Source organism: Mirounga leonina, unplaced genomic scaffold (genome assembly GCF_011800145.1).
Source record: "Mirounga leonina isolate KUSES-001 unplaced genomic scaffold, KU_Mleo_1.0 Mir_376, whole genome shotgun sequence".
Classification (NCBI taxonomy): Eukaryota; Metazoa; Chordata; class Mammalia; order Carnivora; family Phocidae; genus Mirounga; species Mirounga leonina.
Window position 1 is genome coordinate 8,387,999 of NW_023270718.1, and position 17,565 is coordinate 8,405,563.

Below are 17,565 nucleotides of genomic sequence, written 5' to 3' on the forward strand. Positions count from 1 at the left end.
GGGCCCGTGGCGGCCCCGTAGGTCCCAGGACTCAGCCTTCTGCCCCTCTGCCCTGGTCTCCCCCAGGCCTGGCTGTGCCCTCTGTCCTGAGCTGAGGTTTGGGGGCTGGCCCTCATTAGTTTGGGTCTCTCACTGCACTGGCTGCTGGCCTCTGTGGGTCTGGCACACTGCTCACCCCGCCCCCAGGATGGGCTCCTCAGGGGCTGAGACTCTTGGTGAAGCCTCCTGGGCCGAGGTTCCCCGGTTTCAGTTCTGTTTGAGACCTTTGCCATGAGCCTGCGAGCTCTGGGGTGCCTGAGACGCCCCCCATCTCAGAGTGGGCCTCCTGTGGTTACTTTTCCTCGGGGACCTTGGTGGGTCCTTTACCAATGGGGCTTTTCCCGTGGTGGCACCTCCCCTCCAAGGCTCAGGCTCCCCCTTTCTGGTCCTTCCTGGGGGGTCTGTCTGCAGGGGGAGGGGCTGTTGCGTCTGTGGCGAGGGCTCCTGCCCACTGCGGCCCCCAGCTTGTCCAGAGGGTGCACATACCCTGGGCCCGTGGTGCCTCCCACAGGTCCAGTGCCGTCCTCTCCGGGCCTGAGCTGTTGCCCACTTGGAGGGCCTGGGACCTCACCTCCCTGGGCTAGGGCTCTTGTTGCTTTGGCACCGTGCTCTGGCTCCTTCAGGGCTTGTGGCCGCCAGTCTGTGCCCGTCTTGGGGGCATCACCCCCTCCACTGCGCTGGTGCCCCAACCCCTCAGTGCGGCGTGCCTTGTGCAGCGTATAAACTCGGCGTCCTCTCCGTCTGGGCTGGGGGCAGGCAGTGCAAGCTGCTCCAGGGCACTTCGAGGTGTTTCTGTGTTGGGGTCCGGGCCCTGTCCCCAGCTCCCAGGCCAGAGGCGCTTCCCCCGTTCCGGTTTGCGTCCTCCGCTCTGTGCCGCTGTCTGCCGGGTCCTTTCTCTGGCCGCCTCTCCTTCCTGGAGCGGGGACCTTCCTTAGGTGGGGACTGGCCCGCCGTGGTGTGTCAGCTGGCCCTCGGCCGAGGGTGTAGCCGTTCTCTTGGCTGGCCCTTGGTGGAGATTCATGCTCCCTCTCGTCTCAGGTGTCACACCCACTCTCCGCGTCCGGGTGGGCTCCTGTGGAGGGTGCTGGTAAGGGCCTCGGGGCCTCTGGTCCTCCTCAAGCGTGCGCTCATGCGCTGTCCCGCCGGTAGCCGCTAGCCATGTGTGGTGGAGTAATTGAAATGAAAAGTCCCACTGTTTTGTTCCTGAGCTGCAATTTCAGTGCTCAGGGGCACTGGTAGCGCAGAAACAGAACGTTTCTGTTTTGGTGGAAAGCGTTGGACGGGACTGTTCTTGAGATGTTTCCTTCCCTGTGGGTGGGGACCCTCTTGGTGTGACCTCCCCTTGGGTTGGGGCTCTTAGTCCTCGCTGGCGTTAAAGCTGCTCTGGGGCACCCTGCCTTGGGCCTGTCTCAGGGAGCCATGCTTTTCAGCAGAGGCCCCCTCTCTGGGGGTGACCTCAGGCAGTGCACGAGTCCCCTTGGCATAGGGGCTCCTCTGCAAGGCTCCTGGATCTCCCCCGATCTTGGCGTCAGACCCTAAGGTGTGGCTGCCCCCGGGCCAGAGCTCCTGGGGACTCTCCCTTTGAACCCAGTCTCCTCTGGATTGCGTGCATTTGAGGGTGAAGATGCCTTTCTAAGTACTGGGTTTGCGTCCTGATGGTTGATGTTTCCCCGCATCTGCGTTACCAGCGTATCTGATACGCACCTCCTTAGTGAGCACAGACGGCGCGCTCACCGCTGAGGTCCCTTTCACTCTCCTGGCCCTCTCTGGGGTGATGCCTTCTGCCCCCACACATCTAATTCTTGGTGTCGGTGTCTTTGGGTTGGGTTGTCTCCTGTGTTTTAAAGATTCTGCCCTGGAATAAGCTTGGTGGTGTACGGCCCTCTTCTGCTTGGGACCAAGCCCTGACACGATGGGTGGGTTTAGCTCTTCCTGATGCCAGGCATTTGCCGTCTCCCACTGCTCCCCTTCCGTGCCCTGCAGTTCTTACACACAGACGGCATCTGGCCCTTCTCCCCACAAACTCTTCATATTCTGACCTGTCTGAGGGGTCACCTCTCTGGTTTTAGGATTCTAGTCACCAGTGTACCCTGCTCCTCTGTGGGCCTTACTCCCCAGCACTCAGCCATGGGCTGCTTGACTTTTTGCTCTACAACGTCTGGAGTGTCATCTGGGGAGAAGGTGTTCCATGCTCTAGGAATTTCCCACTTCCTGGGGAAAAGTACACCTGTTTCCTTGTTTCAGCAAACTTCCGGAGCCTTCAGACCCTGTGCTGGGCTGTCGGGGCAGCATAAGTAGAACTTGGTGTTGATAGTAAATGCGTGTTCCCTCTACCATCCCACGTACCCTCCCGTTCCCAGCCTCATCCACGCATCTGTGTTTGGCCAGCCGGGGAATAAACGTGTGTCCTTTCCTTCTCTGTCAGCAGCGTCCGTCTCCAAGAGAGTATGAAGAGAGTGCGTCTGTAGGGCAGGGAAGATGGCGGACAAGCGCAAACTCCAAGGTACTGGTTTCCTTGCTTGCTGCCTTTGTAACCCCGTGCTCACTGCCCTCCGAACTCCTCCTCTGATGCCTGCTGCCGTGGCAGGGTGCTAACAGCCTTCTCTCCTCCCCGGCCAGGTGAGATTGATCGCTGCCTCAAGAAGGTGTCCGAGGGCGTGGAGCAGTTTGAAGATATTTGGCAGAAGGTACAGGGCCTGGAGTCCTACTAAAAATCTGGGTCTCCAGGGAGGAGAGCACAGGAAGAGGTTCAGGGTCTCTGGGTGTAGGCCAGGGAGAGGGGTTGTGGGTCCAGGTGCTGAGGACCTTAGAAGCAGCTCTGAGAGGGATTGGGCGGCGGGCGTGGGGGGGGGTGTTCCCAGAGGCTCCAACCCCAAGAGGCTGGAGTTTTACCACTGGAGTGGGCACGAGGGCCCCAAGTCCCACATTGATTCCTGGGTTCTCTTCATCCCTCAGCTCCACAACGCAGCCAACGCGAACCAGAAAGAAAAGTATGAGGCTGACTTAAAGAAGGAGATTAAGAAACTTCAAGTGAGGAGACTAGGGCCCCGGATTCCTGCATCCCGAGGGCAGAGGGAGCAAGGAGGAGGGGGCTGGCGGCCTCGGTGCCCAGGTCCTAAAGCAGTGTGACTGTCTTGCTTTTCCCCCACCTGCAGCGGCTGAGGGACCAGATCAAGACATGGGTAGCGTCCAACGAGATCAAGGACAAGAGGCAGCTCATAGACAACCGCAAGCTCATTGAGACGGTAGGAGCCCAGAGCCTGGAACCTGAGAGGTGGGAGGAGGCCAGTTCCCAGGTCCCCAGAAGGCCCTGGAAGAGGAAGGTTTCTCCGCCCGGGGGAAGGGGAGAGGCGATGGGCTGGGACCTCCTGCCAACTGCGCTGTCCACAGCAAATGGAACGGTTCAAAGTTGTGGAGCGAGAGACCAAGACAAAAGCCTACAGCAAGGAGGGCCTGGGCCTGGCACAGAAGGTGGACCCTGCCCAGAAGGAGAAGGAGGAGGTTGGCCAGTGGCTCACGGTGAGTTAGGGGAGAGAGGAGGAGAGGACCCCGGGGCCCTGATCCCTGGGCATCCGTGGGGACACTGGCTGACCACCCGTCTCTCCCTCAGAACACCATTGACACCCTGAACATGCAGGTGGACCAGTTTGAGAGTGAAGTGGAGTCACTGTCCGTGCAAACGCGCAAGAAGAAGGGTGACAAGGATGTGAGTGGGGGGACCCTGCGCCTGGAGGACAGAGACAGGCTGGCGAGCGGGGGGTTTGGCGGCCACTGGGGTTGGTGCATGTTGGTGAGCCGGTCTCGGGGGTCTGGCCTCGGAGAACAGTGGTGCCGCGGAAAGGAGCGGTTTGGGGGAACACGCTGGGCTGTGCCGGGGTCGCAGATGAGGCGAGAGCGGATGGCGCGCAGGGTGGGGCGGTCTGAGAGCTGAAGCTGTGGCCTCCTAGCTCCGAGAAGGCCCAGGTCCTGAGGCAGTAGGGAGAGGCGAGGCTCATTTGGGCTGAGAAGAGCAGTCGTGCGGCAAAGCCAGATCCAGGAGCCCAGATGCCAAAACTCCAGGGTTGTAGGGTGTGGGTTCAGGGTGATGCAACTGTACTCACTGGCACAGGAAACACGGGGAATGGAGAGCTGGGTCCAGGGGTGGGGGGGGCAGTGGGAGATGTGCCCGGTTTGGGGGTCTGAGACGTTGAGGGGTTTGGGAAGCGGGAGCCTGGAGGAGAGATGCAGTAGGTCCTTGTGGAGGGGGCAGCGGATTTAGAACTGAGGCCTTGAGGGAGGGGCCGGTGCCTGGAGAGCCCGGGAGCTCAGCTGCTGAATCTGGACTCCCTCGGGGTGGGCGGTTAGGAGGACAAAGATGATGGCTCCCTGCAAATGGGCATCGGCACTGCTGCTGTGAGGGCGCGATGGGGGTGGGTGGGCTGCAGTTCTGAGATGCGGGCTGTCGGTAGCCGCAGAGGGCCGCGGTGTGGGAGGCACAGGGCTTTCTGGTCTTCTGGAAGTTTCCCGGGATGTCTAGGCAGGAGCTGGGGGTCCTCGAGGGGCTGGACGGGGGGCAGACCCCACACTGCCCACGGCGGGAGGGGCTGGAGTGCAGCCTCTGGGTCTCTGCGGGGGGGGACCGAGGACAGGTTCTGTGGGGGCAGAGGGGCCCGGGAGGGGCCCTGCAGCCCCTGAGCCTGGCCCTGGGCTCGCCAGCAGAAGCAGGACCGGATCGAGGGCCTGAAGCGGCACATCGAGAAGCACCGCTATCACGTGCGCATGCTGGAGACCATCCTGCGCATGCTGGACAACGACTCCATCCTCGTTGACGCCATCCGCAAGATCAAGGACGACGTCGAGTACTACGTCGACTCGTCCCAGGACCCCGACTTCGAGGAGAACGAGTTCCTCTATGACGACCTGGACCTCGAGGACATTCGTGAGGCCCGGGGTTGGCCTGCGGGTGCGGGGCGGCAAGGGCCGGGTGGGCGGGCGTCCGAGCCGTCGAGCACGCCCCTCCCTCCTTCCACAGCACAGGCGCTGGTCGCCACGTCCCCGCCCAGCCACAGTCACATGGAGGACGAGATCTTCAACCAGTCCAGCAGCACACCCACCTCGACCACCTCCAGCTCGCCCATCCCGCCCAGCCCGGCCAACTGCACCACGGTGAGGAGGCGGCCTGTGGGAGGGGGACTGAGGACGCGGGGTTTGGGCGTCCCGGTCCGGGCCCGGAGGGCCGGACAGGGCTGCGCGGGGGTCCCGGGGTGCGGCGAAGGCCGGAGGCCGCGCGGCAGGGCGGCTCAGGCAGGGATCGAGGGCTGGGTTCCCCGGGGAGGGCAGCCTCCTGGGTCCGTGAGAGGCTGACGGGCGGTGCTGGCCCCCGGAAGACAGGGACCCGGGGTCCCCGCTGAGGCTCAGAGCATAGGCAGCACGGCGGCCCTGGCAGCTTCGGAGATGGGCGTCTCTGTCGGGGCCCTAGAGGTCACACAGGCGTCCGACTGCGCCTCTCCCACCTCAGGAAAACTCTGAAGATGACAAGAAGAGGGGACGCTCGACGGATAGCGAGGTCAGCCAGGTGGGTGTGCCCTGCGAGCGCCCCCCAGGACAGGAGCGGCCTTCAGGGAGCACTGCTCCTCGAGCCGGGGTGTCAGGGAGCAGCCTGCTGGGAGGGCACCGAGGGGGCTGGGGTGGGACCAGGAAGGGGAGTGGGGCTCCGGACCCCTTGATGTGTAGCGAGCGCGAGGTGCCAGGGGGCCGTCAGGCCGTGCTTGGCCGCTGCTGCGCCGTGGGTGTGTCACGCCTGCTTTCTGGGGGGCGGGGGGGGTCATCCGCGGCCCCTCCGGTTGCTTTTGTGACCCTTGAAGTAACGTTCAGAACCACGGCCCGATTTTTGGCCGCTTTTCCTTCCCCTCTTGGACGGGTAGCTGGTTTCAGTTAGTCTGTCGAGGCCGTGGCACTCGCCTGACCTCCAGGGGGTGTCTGTCCCGGACAAGAGCCCTATGGGACGTCCCTGGAGGTGTCCACGCAGGATGCGGGGAGCCGGGTGTGGGCTGGAACGCGCGTGAGTGTTCAGGGGTGTCCCGCGGTGACGGAAGCGTTGCCGGTCAGGTCAAGGGGAGGGCACAGCTGGGGGCAGCCCGGCCCTGCGCGGACAGCGGAGCCCAGCTTGGCGGGGGGGCGGGGCTCGCCGACCTGCCGGCCCACCGGGGCCTGACCCTCTTCTCTCCCCCCGCCCCCCTCGCAGTCTCCAGCCAAAAACGGCTCCAAGCCCGTCCACAGCAACCAGCACCCTCAGTCCCCGGCTGTGCCGCCCAGCTACCCGCCCGGCCCCCCGCCTGCCGCCTCTGCCCTGAGCACCGCCCCCGGCAGCAACGGGGCCTCCGCCCCAGCAGCGCCCGCGAGCGCCCTGGGCCCCAAGGCCAGCCCCGCCCCCAGCCACAGCTCGGGCACCCCTGCGCCCTACGCCCAGGCTGTGGCCCCGCCGGCCCCCAGCGGGCCCAGCGCCGCCCAGCCCCGGCCCCCCAGCGTCCAGCCCGGCGGGGGCGGGGGCGGCGGTAACAGCGGCGGAGGCGGAGGCGGAGGCGCCGGCAAGCAGAACGGCACCACCAGTGAGCAGGGGGTCTGCAGGCGGCTGGGGGGCCCCGGGGCGGCCGGCCCGTTTTCATCCCGTCGTCCTGCCCCCAGGCTACAGCTCGGTGGTGGCAGACAGCCCGGCAGAGGTGGCTCTCAGCAGCGCTGGGGGTGGCGGTGCCAGCAGCCAGGCTCCGGGCCCCCCGTCGGGCCCCCACAACCCACCGCCCGGCACCTCGTGAGTGGCCATCCGCAGCCCCTGCCCCTGCCCCTGCCGGGACGTGGCCCGCCTGGTCGGGTGTGGCGTCCCCACTTTCTTCCAGCCAGGACACTACCCAGCAGTGCCCTAGCTTTACGCTTTGCAGTGTTCTAAGACGTCCTCGGGGAATCGGGATTGTCCTTAGAGTCCCCTTTCCAGTGACCTGCCCCAGGCCCACCTGACTCCCCTCGGGGGGCTGCCTGTCCAGATCTCAGGTCAGACCTTTCCAGGGGGTCCCTGTTCTCGGAAGATTGCCCCAAGAAAGACTGTGACCTCCGAGGGATGTAGGGAGGACCTCTTCCTGGGTCTGCTTCACCGCCAGGCTCTGGGTGGGCCGCCCCAAGGGGGCACCTGCCCTGCGTCCATCTGCCGTTCTGTGGGTGGACCAGTCACCTTCTTCATGCTCCCCCTCCGCGGACCGTTGCAGGGGCCTGACTCGGCCCCTCCTCTGAGCCCTCTCCCTTTCTCTCCTTCCCAGGAAGGAACCCAGTGCAGCGGCCCCAGCAGGGGCTGGGGGTGTGGTCCCAGGCTCAGGGAACAACACAGGGGGACCCAGTCTCCTGGTGCCACTTCCCGTGAACCCTCCCAGCTCCCCGACACCCAGCTTCAGCGAGGCCAAGGCAGCCGGCGCCCTGCTCAATGGACCTCCACAGTTCAGCGCTGCCCCAGAGATCAAGGTGGGCCTCCGGTTTGTGTGTCCTGGCCCCGCCGTCTCCCCTGCATGTTTGCTGTCCCCTTCCTCCAGGTCTGCCGGCCGCCCCGCCCCCTCTTCCTGTGGGGCTCTGGCTCTCTTCCCCCCCGCCCCCTGCCCACTTGCTCTTCCCCACCACATGCACCCTTGCCTGGGCTCCCCGGGCTCCTCCACCATCCTGCCCTCTGGGACTCTTCCCTGGGCTCCTGCTTGGACTTGCTCTTCTGCACTCTGGGTTCCCACCATCCTCTCTGTCCTCGTGTCTCCTCGCTCCCTCACACACCCCGCCATCCAGCTCGCTGCCCTCCTTTTCCCTTCCGAGGGACCGTCTAAGTTGAGAAAACACTGACGTCCGCTCTGGGCCATGCTTCATGCCAGGTGAACACACCCAGTCCCACCTTCTCTACAGGAAGCCAAGCGGGACTGCGCGGGCCAGGGGCAGAGGGTGCCGTGGACCCGCAGAGGTGCCTCGGACTTGGGGAGATGGCCCAGCAAGGCCTGGGGTGGGGGGAGAGCTCTAAGCTGGGAGAGGTAGGGGCCCAGTGGCGGGAAAGGCTGAGGGAGGAAGGAGTGGTTCTCGTGCTGGAGTTCTAGGAGGGCAGCTGTCAGGGCTGAGGGAGAATGCCGGGGCAGGGCTCCACAGACAGGAGGAGGGGGTGCGGGCTGGCTGCGAGGCTGTGATGGGGTGTCCTAGAGAGGGCCGTGGGGTCCTGGGTGCCAGGGTCTGAAGGGGGAGCAGGATGTGGGGCTGACTTTCTGGGCCTGCGTTTAATCTCCGCTCCACCGAGTAAGAGTCCAGGTCCACGTCCCGCGTGGCCTTCTGTGGACAGAGCAGGTGCTTACAGTTGCCCCTCAGTTAGGACAGGACACTGAAGCGCTTGGAACAGCGTGTGGCCCAGAGTAAGCACGCGGTCTGGAGGAACCACGGACGGGAAATTTATGGAGTGTGTATCTTTCTGGAGTAAAGGGCCCGCTGGGTTGTGAGCAGAGAAGGGACACGGGCGGATGCGGCTGGGCAGGTCCCTCCGTGGCCACGGAGAAGAGCACAGAGGGCAGGTGGCGTGAGGGACGGGGAGATGGGGAGGCGGCACACAGGCCCGGGGCCCGCGGGCTGCGCTGACCGCGGCTCGGACACCTGCTCCGGGCGTGGCTTCGGGCCCGCCTGTCGGCCGGCAGGGCGCTGGGATGCCAGGGGTGGCGGGAGACTGCCCCATGGCCCTGCGTCAGCCGGCGGGGGCGTACGCAGCCCCCCGCCCCCGGCAGCATCCGGCAGCCTGGCTGCCCACGTGGAGGGAGGCCCGCCCGGAGGCCGCGCGCTGCCGGGCGTGCCGTGTGTGTGCACACGGTTCGGTCTCCCGGCCGCCGTGGTCCTGCACGGTGGGGGCCCGGACGGGCGCTCTGCTGGTGCTGCCTGTGCCCTGCGTCCGCCTCGCAGCCCCTGTTAGCTGCTGTGGCGCCGTCCTTCGCGACCCCCGCCGGAGGGGCGGGCGTTGGGTGCCAGCTCTCCTCTCCCTGCAGGCTCCCGAGCCTCTGAGCTCACTCAAGTCCATGGCGGAGCGGGCGGCCATCAGCTCCGGCATCGAGGACCCCGTGCCCACGCTGCACCTGACCGAGCGAGGTGAGGGGCTGGGGGCGGCGGTGGCGGCGGCGGCCCGGCGAGGGGGCGGCCCCCACCCCGGCCTCACCGAAGGGCCTGGCCCTGCGCTCCCCGCAGACATGATCCTGAGCGGCACCTCTGCTCCGCCGGCCTCGGCGCAGCCGCCCCTGCAGCTGTCGGAGGTGAACATCCCGCTGTCGCTGGGCGTGTGTCCGCTGGGGCCCGTGCCCCTCACCAAGGAGCAGCTCTACCAGCAGGCCATGGAGGAGGCCGCCTGGCACCACATGCCCCACCCCTCAGACTCGGAGCGCATCCGGTGAGGGGCCGGGACCCGCGAGCGTGAGGGAGGCGGCCCCGGTGGGACCTGGCCCCCCGTCCCGAGAGCGCACGTGAGCGGTCCTGCAGGCCGCGTGCAAGAGCCGGCTCGGCGGCGTCCGGCGTGGGGCTGACCAGGCGCCCGAGAAGCCGCCCCCGATCCGTGAGGCAGGCCCTCACGCCGCACCGGCTGTCGGGCGCAGGAACCAACCCTCCTGCTCCTCCACAGGCAGTACCTCCCCCGGAACCCCTGCCCGACGCCCCCCTACCACCACCAGATGCCACCCCCACACTCGGACACCGTGGAGTTCTACCAGCGCCTGTCAACCGAGACACTCTTCTTCATCTTCTACTATCTGGAGGTACAGCAGGGCCCCCGGGGCAGCCTCGGGCCCCCCGGCTTCGCCGCCACCGCCGCCGTCCCCCCTCGGGCTGGAGGGGTGAGGTGGGTGCCCCGCTGCGGCCACCGGGACCGCACCCCCTCCCCATCCCCCCGTCCCGCTCCCCCCCCACCCCCACCCCGGCAGCCATGTCCCCGTCCCCACGTCAGCACAGACACGTCCGTGTTGAGGCTAGGGGCCAGGGAGCCCCAGCCCCGCTGCATGACCCCAGGGAATCCCGACAAGCCCCCCCCGCCGCCCCCCGCGGGAAAACTTTCCAAACTGCCAACATGCAGTAGTTTTTCTTCCTTCTCAAAGCTTCTGTGGAAGCATTTTCCTCCTCCTGACCAGCAGTGGTATGTTCTGTGCCCCAGCCCCTCTCCACCTGGACTGTCCGGCCCAACCTCCAGCCCAGCCTCAGTCCACGGCGGGGCCTGGGGTCAGCCCTGTGCCCCTCGCCCCACCAGTTTGGGGGCCCCCTGATCCCCGGCTCCACACTTCCTCCCCCAGGGCACGAAGGCGCAGTACCTGGCAGCCAAAGCCCTAAAGAAGCAGTCGTGGCGATTCCACACCAAGTACATGATGTGGTTCCAGAGGCACGAGGAGCCCAAGACCATCACGGATGAGTTTGAGCAGGTGAGGGCCCCTCCCTGTGCCCTGCCCGCCCCGTGCTCTGCCGGGGCCTCTGTCCTCGACCGCCGCTCCCTCGTCCCGCGCCCCCTCCGCCCGGCAGGGCAGGGGCTCCGCAGCGACCACGAAGGGGGAAGCTGTTCTCTTAATGACTCCCCACGTGGTGGTGGCAAGAGTCTCCCCCTTGCTGCACCCCACGGGCTTGAACCCAGCTCCTGCTGGGTGACCTGGGGCGAGTCGCTTGGACCGGTGTCCCTGTCCTTATGTGTAAACACGGGTGGCAGACCCGTGTGCACGTGTGCAAGGATTAAATGAGTTACTGACGTGTAAGTACTTACGGTGCCTGCTCCGTAGTAAGTACCAGGCGTGTACTTCGTTTCCAGTAACTTACTGGCTATATTCCACGGTGGCTGCTTCCACCACATACTTGCCTGACGCCAAGTCCTGAGCAAGGCCCTTGTCCTCCCGAGAACTCGGCCCCCTCCCCTCGGTTCTTTCACGTCCGTTGCCGCATTTCAGGCACTCACGCAGGCCCGGGCCCCTTCCCCGTGTCCTCTCGCACACTAACCAGACTCCCTGTCCCATCCTGGTTTGGGCCAAAGTAACCCTCCAAGTGCGTGTCAAGACCTCATTCCTTCAGAAGTGCGCACCCACCCTGCCTCCAATAAAACATCTGTCCCAACAGCGTGCCTGGATGTAGACTCAGCCTGTTCCGTTCTCTAGGAGGGGGTCACGGCCTCAGGGTTGTGTGAAGACTAAGTGCTAGCACCCAGCTCGAGGGCTGAGCGCCGGCTCTGTGCTCAAACGCCGCCGCGAGGAGCCATAGCCCCTGTGAACGTGCCCGGGGTTGAGGCCCAGCCGTGGCCTCTCCGCGCCGCCCCGTTTCCTCCAGAGCGTGCAGGACGACCTTTCCCGCCTGAGAAGCACCCGGGGAGGGTGGAGGGAGACGGCACATGCATGCAGGGTGCTGGGCCTGAGCCCGGCACGCCCCGGCCCTGAGAGCTGTCCCCTGTGTCGGTCCGGCCCGGAGCCCCGGCCACGTCCTCGCCCGCGCACTGACCACCTTCTCCCCTGGCCAGGGCACCTACATCTACTTTGACTACGAGAAGTGGGGCCAGCGGAAGAAGGAAGGCTTCACCTTTGAGTACCGCTACCTGGAGGACCGGGACCTCCAGTGACACCGGCCCCTCCCTCCCCCCTCCCCTCCCCCCGCATGCTGACCCCCCTGCCCAGGCGAGGGCCCTGCCCTGGAAGACTGGGGGAGGCCCCAGGCCCTGGGGCAGCCCTCGCCCCCAGGAAGCAGCCCCACCCTGGGGGCCTGGGGGCAAGGGCTGCCCCCTCCTCCCCTCCCCAGTGAGGGACATTTTTTGGTAAACCTATTTTCATTTTGGAAAATATTTATGAATAAATAGTTTTATATGACGGCTGGCAGCTGCGGCCTCTCCTCTCCCCCCAGCAGTCAGTGAGCGCTTGGGTGTCGCCGGCAGGACGCCGGGCCCACTGAGGGTTGAACTGGGAGTTGTACGGCCTCCGCCGTTCGTCGGCCTCTTCTTCGGGCTGGTCCTTCTGGGGGGCTGTGCCCCGCACTCGCGCCAGCAGGGCCTCCGCCCGAGCACGTTCCGTCGCTTCCCGCCGCAGACGTTCAGCTCGGAGCTGGCCCAGGGCCAGGGGGCTGGGGAGAGGAGTCTGGTCAGAAAGCTCAGAAAGCTTGGAGTCCCTGGAGGCCCCCCCCAGCCCCGGGCAGACATGCTCTGGTCTGTGCGGCCTGGGGGTGGGAAGCTGGCTTCATGCTGCGCACAAGGCTCTGGGGCTCCCAGCACCCCCTGACCCCCCCCCCGCTCCTTACAGTGGGGTGCCCCTCGAGCTCAAGAAAGCCCACTGTTAATCAGCTGTAACAGTGAGCACACCCAGGGCCTCCGTCTCCCCTGGCGTGGAAGACCAGCTGCTCGGGTTTGTCCAGCTCGGGACGCAGTAACCTGCTCTGCCCGACCCCATGGCTCTGAAACTCTGGCCCCCAGAAAGCTGTAGGTCTCAGTGGGTTTCATCACCGTTCTGCACGGAAGCCTGTCTGTCCCCACGCTGTCGCCCGGGAAGCCGCTGGACACCCGAGACCGAGTGCACGTTGCCTGGGGCTCTCGGGAAAGCAGGCTTGCTTCTGCAGCCCCCCGGACAGGCGTCGGGGCCCCACGACTGCATGTTGAGAGCCGCCTCCAGCCGCCCAGCCCCGGACCTGGTGCCCATACGGCCGGCCCAGCTTCCTTACGCTTCCGGCCGCTGCTTCTCCGGCCCCTCCGGCCCCTTTCTGCTGCGGCCGCGGTCATCACTGCTGTGCCCTCGCTTCCTCTTCAAATGCTTCTCCATCTCCCGCAGAGGGTCCAGGCGCTTCTTGACCTTCTCGTCTGGACCCGGGCCGGGCTGGGGGGCCCCTCGCCCTGGGGGGAGCTGGTACCAAGGCGGCTGAGTCTGGGCTTCCGCTGCGCTCTGGCCCAGGTATGTCAGGATGCCCAGAGCTTGCTCCTGCCTCTCCTGAGGGGGACAGAAACTAGGGAGGTGAGGAGGTCAAGCAGGTCTCCCCTCGGGGAGCCCTCCGCGTGACGACAGGACACCCGAGGCTCCTGGACAGGCAGAACCAGCGTGGGCCAGCCCTGCCGTGTGCTAAGGACAGGTGGGGCTCCTGCCCTGGGCACGACGGTGGGTTCAGTAACAAGCACGGGGGAAGGGGGGTGCAGCTGCTTTAGGGTTCAGAGGCAGGCAACGTTGGGGAGATGATGTGAGGACAAGGCTGGAAGCAGCCAGCAGGGCAAAGGAGTGAGACGAGACAAAGGCAAGTTCAGGGTTTGGTGGGAATCCCTGAGAACAGGTGAGCGACAGGACCCCAGGTTCTGACTGACATTGAGAGAGCTCCCAAACCTCTACAGGGGTCTGTACCTAACAGTCCCACAGCTGGGGGGGGGGGCTCCGGCACCCACTTCCAAGCCCCTGCAGCCCTGGATGGCACTAACCCGCACTCCTGAGTGCCGTGTTCCCTACTGCGTTCTCTGTAGTAGCTCGTTTCCTCCCCTCCCACCGCTCTGTTCCCATCATTCACCCCAGGCTCTACGCAGAACTGACTAGGTGGGGGGCCAGCTTACTTTCTCCTGCCGCTTTTCTTCCTCGTACTCTTTATTGCCACTGGTCACCCCTCTCCCTTCCTCCAGCAGTTCCCGAAATAGGTCCACGGGGCCAGAACTCGGGGCTCCCGCCTCTGCTGCTTCGAGCTCGGGGAGTGAGTTCTGGCGCCTGGCTTTCTTCCGTAGGAATTCTGTGCGGGCCTGGGAAAAAGAAGGGTACAGGCAGAGAATTCAGAACCTAGACGTGACCCCAGGAACTGAGAGACCGGCGCCAAGCACAGAGAACCCCAGTGTTGGTGCTGGGGGCTGTAAGGAAGGGTGCGTGGGCCCTGGGAGCCCAGCAGAGACACCTGCCCCGGCCCGGGGGCGACGGTGGGAGAATGAGGTGACACCTGGGCTTGTACACTGCCTCTCGGTCAGCCACAAGAGTTCCCAACCTCGGGTGACAACAAAAACAGCTAGGAAGACAGCCCAAAATAGGAGAACAGGCGACCAGAACTACAGGCAGGACTCCAGTCACTGCTCCCAAGACGACGTGCGATCTCTGCTGACAAAGGCGAACTTTTAAAGTTCAGGCGAGGACCAGATTCGCTCAAGGACCGAAAACTAGCGATGAGGAGTTAGACAAAGCCCCCGGCGGGTGGAGGGGAGCAGGGACAGGGCTCGCCCCACAGCGGGATGGGTGTCCCACTGTCCCTTCCCTCAGAAGCAGCCCACTTCTCTGCAGCATGGAGGACAGCGCCCCTCAAGCACGCACGGTGCTCGAGAGACCGCAGGCCAAGCACTCTGCACCGGGGGAGCATACAGTAGGCGCTCAACAGGGAGGTTGTTCAGGCAAAGTAAACGGGGGCCCGAGTTTCCTTGAACTGAGCAAGGGTTCGCTTTTTTCACCAGCCCCTACTGTGCCAGGCACACTCAGGCCTCGCGAACTACACGAATGGGGGACACCAGGGCAAGGGGGAGGCGGACGGCCCGCCCAGGTCGGGGGGCCGTGCAGAGGGCCCGCCCCCTCCGCGCTTCCAGACACGCCCAGCTCCGCCAACCTCACCGGACGCACTGCGCCTGCGCGCCACCCCCGCTTCCGGCCCCTCCCCACGCGCGTGCGCGCTCGGCCCGGGAGTCCCGCCCGACCGCACTCGGGCTTACCTCCTGCTGAGCGAGCAGCACCCTCCGCTCACGTTCTTTCTCCTCCTCCCGGGCCTGAGCCTCGTCACGCCGCACGCGGGCGACATTATCCTTGTTCCGGACGTGCCAACTCTTCTTGGGCAAGATATTCATGGCGTCGTAGCCGTCCGCCGACTGGCAGGCTCGCCTCCGAGCACTTCCTGTTGGCGAGAGGATGCCCCTCCCTGTTGTTCCTGCCTCAGCCACGGATTGGTCCTGGGCCGGATGCCACGCCCCCCAGGTCCGTAGCGAGAGCTGATTGGCTGAGACACCGAATTGGGGTTGGTGTAGCCTAGCGACCGCCTCTCGCCAAGGTTCTGAGCCCATCACGTGTCCCCGCCCCGAAGCTACCGGACGCGGCCGCTGATTGGCTGGCATGCCCGTCATGTCTTCTCGAGGCCAATACATTTGATTGGCCTGTGTCTGGCTCTTCCCCCACCCCCCAGCCTCGGGATGCAAATTACAAAGACCGCTCTGTAGCCTCAGCTGAGTTTATTGGTACACGAGGTTAACTGGAGAGTAAGGGACTTGGCCGGGTTGGGGGACTTCAGGGCCCTGGGACTCTCCGAATCCCAGGGCTGTAAGGGCTTGGGGTCTTCTCAAGTTCTCCCCTTTTAGAGATGACGCGCCGGAGGCTTACAAAGGGTCCGGGGGCAGGTCCGGACTGAAAGTGGGACATCGTCCTGACCAAGGGAGGTCAAGGAGCCCCGTTGGCCGAGCTCAGGGCCACAGCGCGCTGCGCCAGGAAGACCTTATTCCGCGCCTCCTGAGGAAAGGGTAAAGAAGTGGAGGTGAGACAGACCTTTCCCCCCTATTTCTTTCCATATCCAGGACCACTTCCCACGAACCCGGTCTGGCTCACGGTCTCTATCTGGCGTTTGAGCTCAGAGATGAGACGTCCATAGGAGTTAGCCAAGGCCACGGTATATGCCATCAGGATGCTAGAGGAGACAGAAATGGAAGCCAGAACTCTCTTAGAATATCTTCAATGTAACGGCTCCTTAGACACCAGGGATCTGGACCCCCAGCTTTTCCTCCCTGAGACCCAGGAGTCCAGGCCCCCAGCCCCCTCCTCCCTTAGAAATAGGGGGCCCCCAGGGCACACAAACTCAGATCCAGGAGTCTGGGCTCCCTCACCTGGAGATTAACAGAAGAGGCACAGCAAAAGCTTGGGTCCCCAGGAAAAATAGAAAGTTCTGTACGGTCTGAGGGAGGCTGGAAATAGACTCAGGGATCTGGGCCCAGATGGACGAATGCCCTTGGAATGGACCACACAGCTTAGAAGGTGGGATCCTGAAGAGGGCAGAGACGGGCAGTGTTCAAAGATGGCCAAGACTCAGAATCCTGGATGAGGAGGGAGGGAGGGGCAGGCGCCTCTCCCACTTACAGGAAGATGCTGTAAAGCACGGGAACAGCGGAGACGGCCAGACCCAGGAGAAGGACCATGGGGAAAAAGAAATTCGCTGTGGAAGCCCGAAAAGTGCGGGAAGCTGGGGAGCAGGTGGAGAAAAGGGTGAACTGTAAGGAGAAGGAGACACAAGACTCTGAGTCCTAGCCTGTCCATCATCCAGGAGTCCTAGTCCCTCCTCAGTCAGGAACCAGAAGTCCCTAGTCCTTTGCTGCCATCAGACCCGGGAGTCCGGGTCCCCTCTTCCCTTGGACGGAAAAGTTGCGACGCCCTAAACCCCTCCTCCCACATCCAGGAGTCTGTCCTCCAGACCCCTCCTCTCTCAGGATCTAGTAGTTGGGGACCCTTGTTCTCCTCCTCCTCCAGGACCCAGGAATCCGCCACACTCCTCACCTTCTTCAAATAGAAAAGTAGCAGGAACTTGGCCGTGTTGAGCAGAGGTAGTAAAGGGCAGAAAAAACTCCCTACCCAGACCACCGTCTGTGCGTAGATGAGCCCGAGCACCTCGTCAGGCACCTGGAACTCCTGGGTTCCCACCACACGACCCAGCGCCCCGGGACAGAGGCCACAGATCAGTCTGGAGGACAGGGCGGGGCCGAGTCAGACGCGCGGCGGCCCCCTTGCCCCGCCTCCGCCGCCCCGCCCACCAATGGGAAGTCAGCAGATCTGAATAGGGGTGGAGCTTTCAGTCCTGGAGGGTGTGTGTCCAGAGGCCGACGCCCGCGGGCTGGAGGTAGGGGCGGGGCCAGAGGAAGTAACTAGGTAACAGGGGGCCTGGTCTGCGGACCGAGGGCAAAGAAACGGAGCAGAGGCGGGGCTAGCAAAGGGGGTGGGGCACTGCGAGGGGCGGGGCTCTCACTTCCGAGGAAACTGGATGAGCAGCATGATCGCCACGCCAGTCAGCAGGTCAAAGAGCAGGAGTTTGTACATCTCCTGCCCCAGCCGAGTCTCCCAGCACTGAGGAAGGAAGTCATGGGTCAGAAAGACCTCAGGACCCAGGCGCCTGGAGGCCCAAGCGTCCACGTCTCCAAATCACAAGCGTGTGAGATCCTAACAATCCTTTCGGGGCGGGGAAGGTCCTCGGTTTTTTTGGACCATCCGTAACCTTGTCCTCAAAGGGAGGGTGTTCTAGCACCTTGAGCTCCTCCTTCCTCTCAAACCTGGAGTCTGGGCCCGCCTAGCACCTCCTGTCCTTGAAAGACCCAGGATTTGGGGCCCCTCTCCTCACCGGTAGTTCCTTGTAATTGTAGCCACAGGTTTTGCACTCCTCAGCCTCAGCCTTGCCCTCACAAGTGATCTGATTCCAGAGAGAGAAGAGCAGGACTAGCAAGGAGGCCAGGCGGAGAAACACGGTCCTGGCAAGGAGAAAGGAGAAGCAATCAGCACCGACCAGTGCTCACCCTGCCGCCACCCCCACCCCCAC

The 17,565-nt window shown here is 64.5% G+C and overlaps 3 protein-coding genes across 7 annotated transcripts in view; 1 reads left to right on the top strand and 2 right to left on the bottom strand.

Annotated features, from left to right (window-relative positions):
- Positions 1-11,728, top strand: part of CNOT3 (CCR4-NOT transcription complex subunit 3) — a 12,577-nt gene extending 849 nt beyond the window's left edge. The window contains exons 2-18 of one of the 5 annotated variants that reach the window (XM_034986101.1): positions 2,468-2,542; positions 2,659-2,726; positions 2,995-3,069; positions 3,195-3,284; positions 3,430-3,558; positions 3,650-3,745; positions 4,735-4,957; positions 5,051-5,184; positions 5,537-5,593; positions 6,263-6,626; positions 6,703-6,826; positions 7,326-7,524; positions 9,057-9,156; positions 9,253-9,451; positions 9,680-9,812; positions 10,341-10,466; positions 11,540-11,728. In XM_034986101.1, coding sequence (XP_034841992.1) covers positions 2,518-2,542; positions 2,659-2,726; positions 2,995-3,069; positions 3,195-3,284; positions 3,430-3,558; positions 3,650-3,745; positions 4,735-4,957; positions 5,051-5,184; positions 5,537-5,593; positions 6,263-6,626; positions 6,703-6,826; positions 7,326-7,524; positions 9,057-9,156; positions 9,253-9,451; positions 9,680-9,812; positions 10,341-10,466; positions 11,540-11,638 — 2,241 coding nt within the window. In that variant the 5' untranslated portion in view covers positions 2,468-2,517 and the 3' untranslated portion in view covers positions 11,639-11,728. Of the gene's footprint in view, positions 1-2,464; positions 2,543-2,658; positions 2,727-2,994; positions 3,070-3,194; positions 3,285-3,429; positions 3,559-3,649; positions 3,746-4,734; positions 4,958-5,050; positions 5,185-5,536; positions 5,594-6,262; positions 6,627-6,702; positions 6,827-7,325; positions 7,525-9,056; positions 9,157-9,252; positions 9,452-9,679; positions 9,813-10,340 lie in introns of all 5 variants that reach the window. The other 4 variants (XM_034986103.1, XM_034986099.1, XM_034986098.1 and 1 more) reach the window with 4 other exon arrangements.
- A 36-nt stretch (positions 11,729-11,764) lies between these two features.
- On the bottom strand, positions 11,765-14,912 carry LENG1 (leukocyte receptor cluster member 1). Its single transcript, XM_034986345.1, has 4 exons — positions 14,717-14,912; positions 13,592-13,771; positions 12,724-12,986; positions 11,765-12,132 (listed from the first exon to the last, which is right to left on the bottom strand). The coding sequence occupies exons 1-4, from the start codon at positions 14,846-14,848 to the stop codon at positions 11,859-11,861; spliced, it is 849 nt and encodes a 282-aa protein (XP_034842236.1). The 5' UTR covers positions 14,849-14,912; the 3' UTR covers positions 11,765-11,858.
- Positions 14,913-15,240: 328 nt separating this feature from the next.
- Positions 15,241-17,565, bottom strand: part of TMC4 (transmembrane channel like 4) — a 10,465-nt gene continuing 8,140 nt past the window's right edge. Inside the window, exons 7-13 of the mRNA XM_034986221.1 lie at positions 17,371-17,497; positions 17,002-17,099; positions 16,536-16,719; positions 16,122-16,252; positions 15,872-16,027; positions 15,597-15,675; positions 15,241-15,500 (exon numbers count right to left, since the gene is read on the bottom strand). Coding sequence (XP_034842112.1) covers positions 15,432-15,500; positions 15,597-15,675; positions 15,872-16,027; positions 16,122-16,252; positions 16,536-16,719; positions 17,002-17,099; positions 17,371-17,497 — 844 coding nt within the window. The 3' untranslated portion in view covers positions 15,241-15,431. The remainder of the gene's footprint in view (positions 15,501-15,596; positions 15,676-15,871; positions 16,028-16,121; positions 16,253-16,535; positions 16,720-17,001; positions 17,100-17,370; positions 17,498-17,565) is intronic.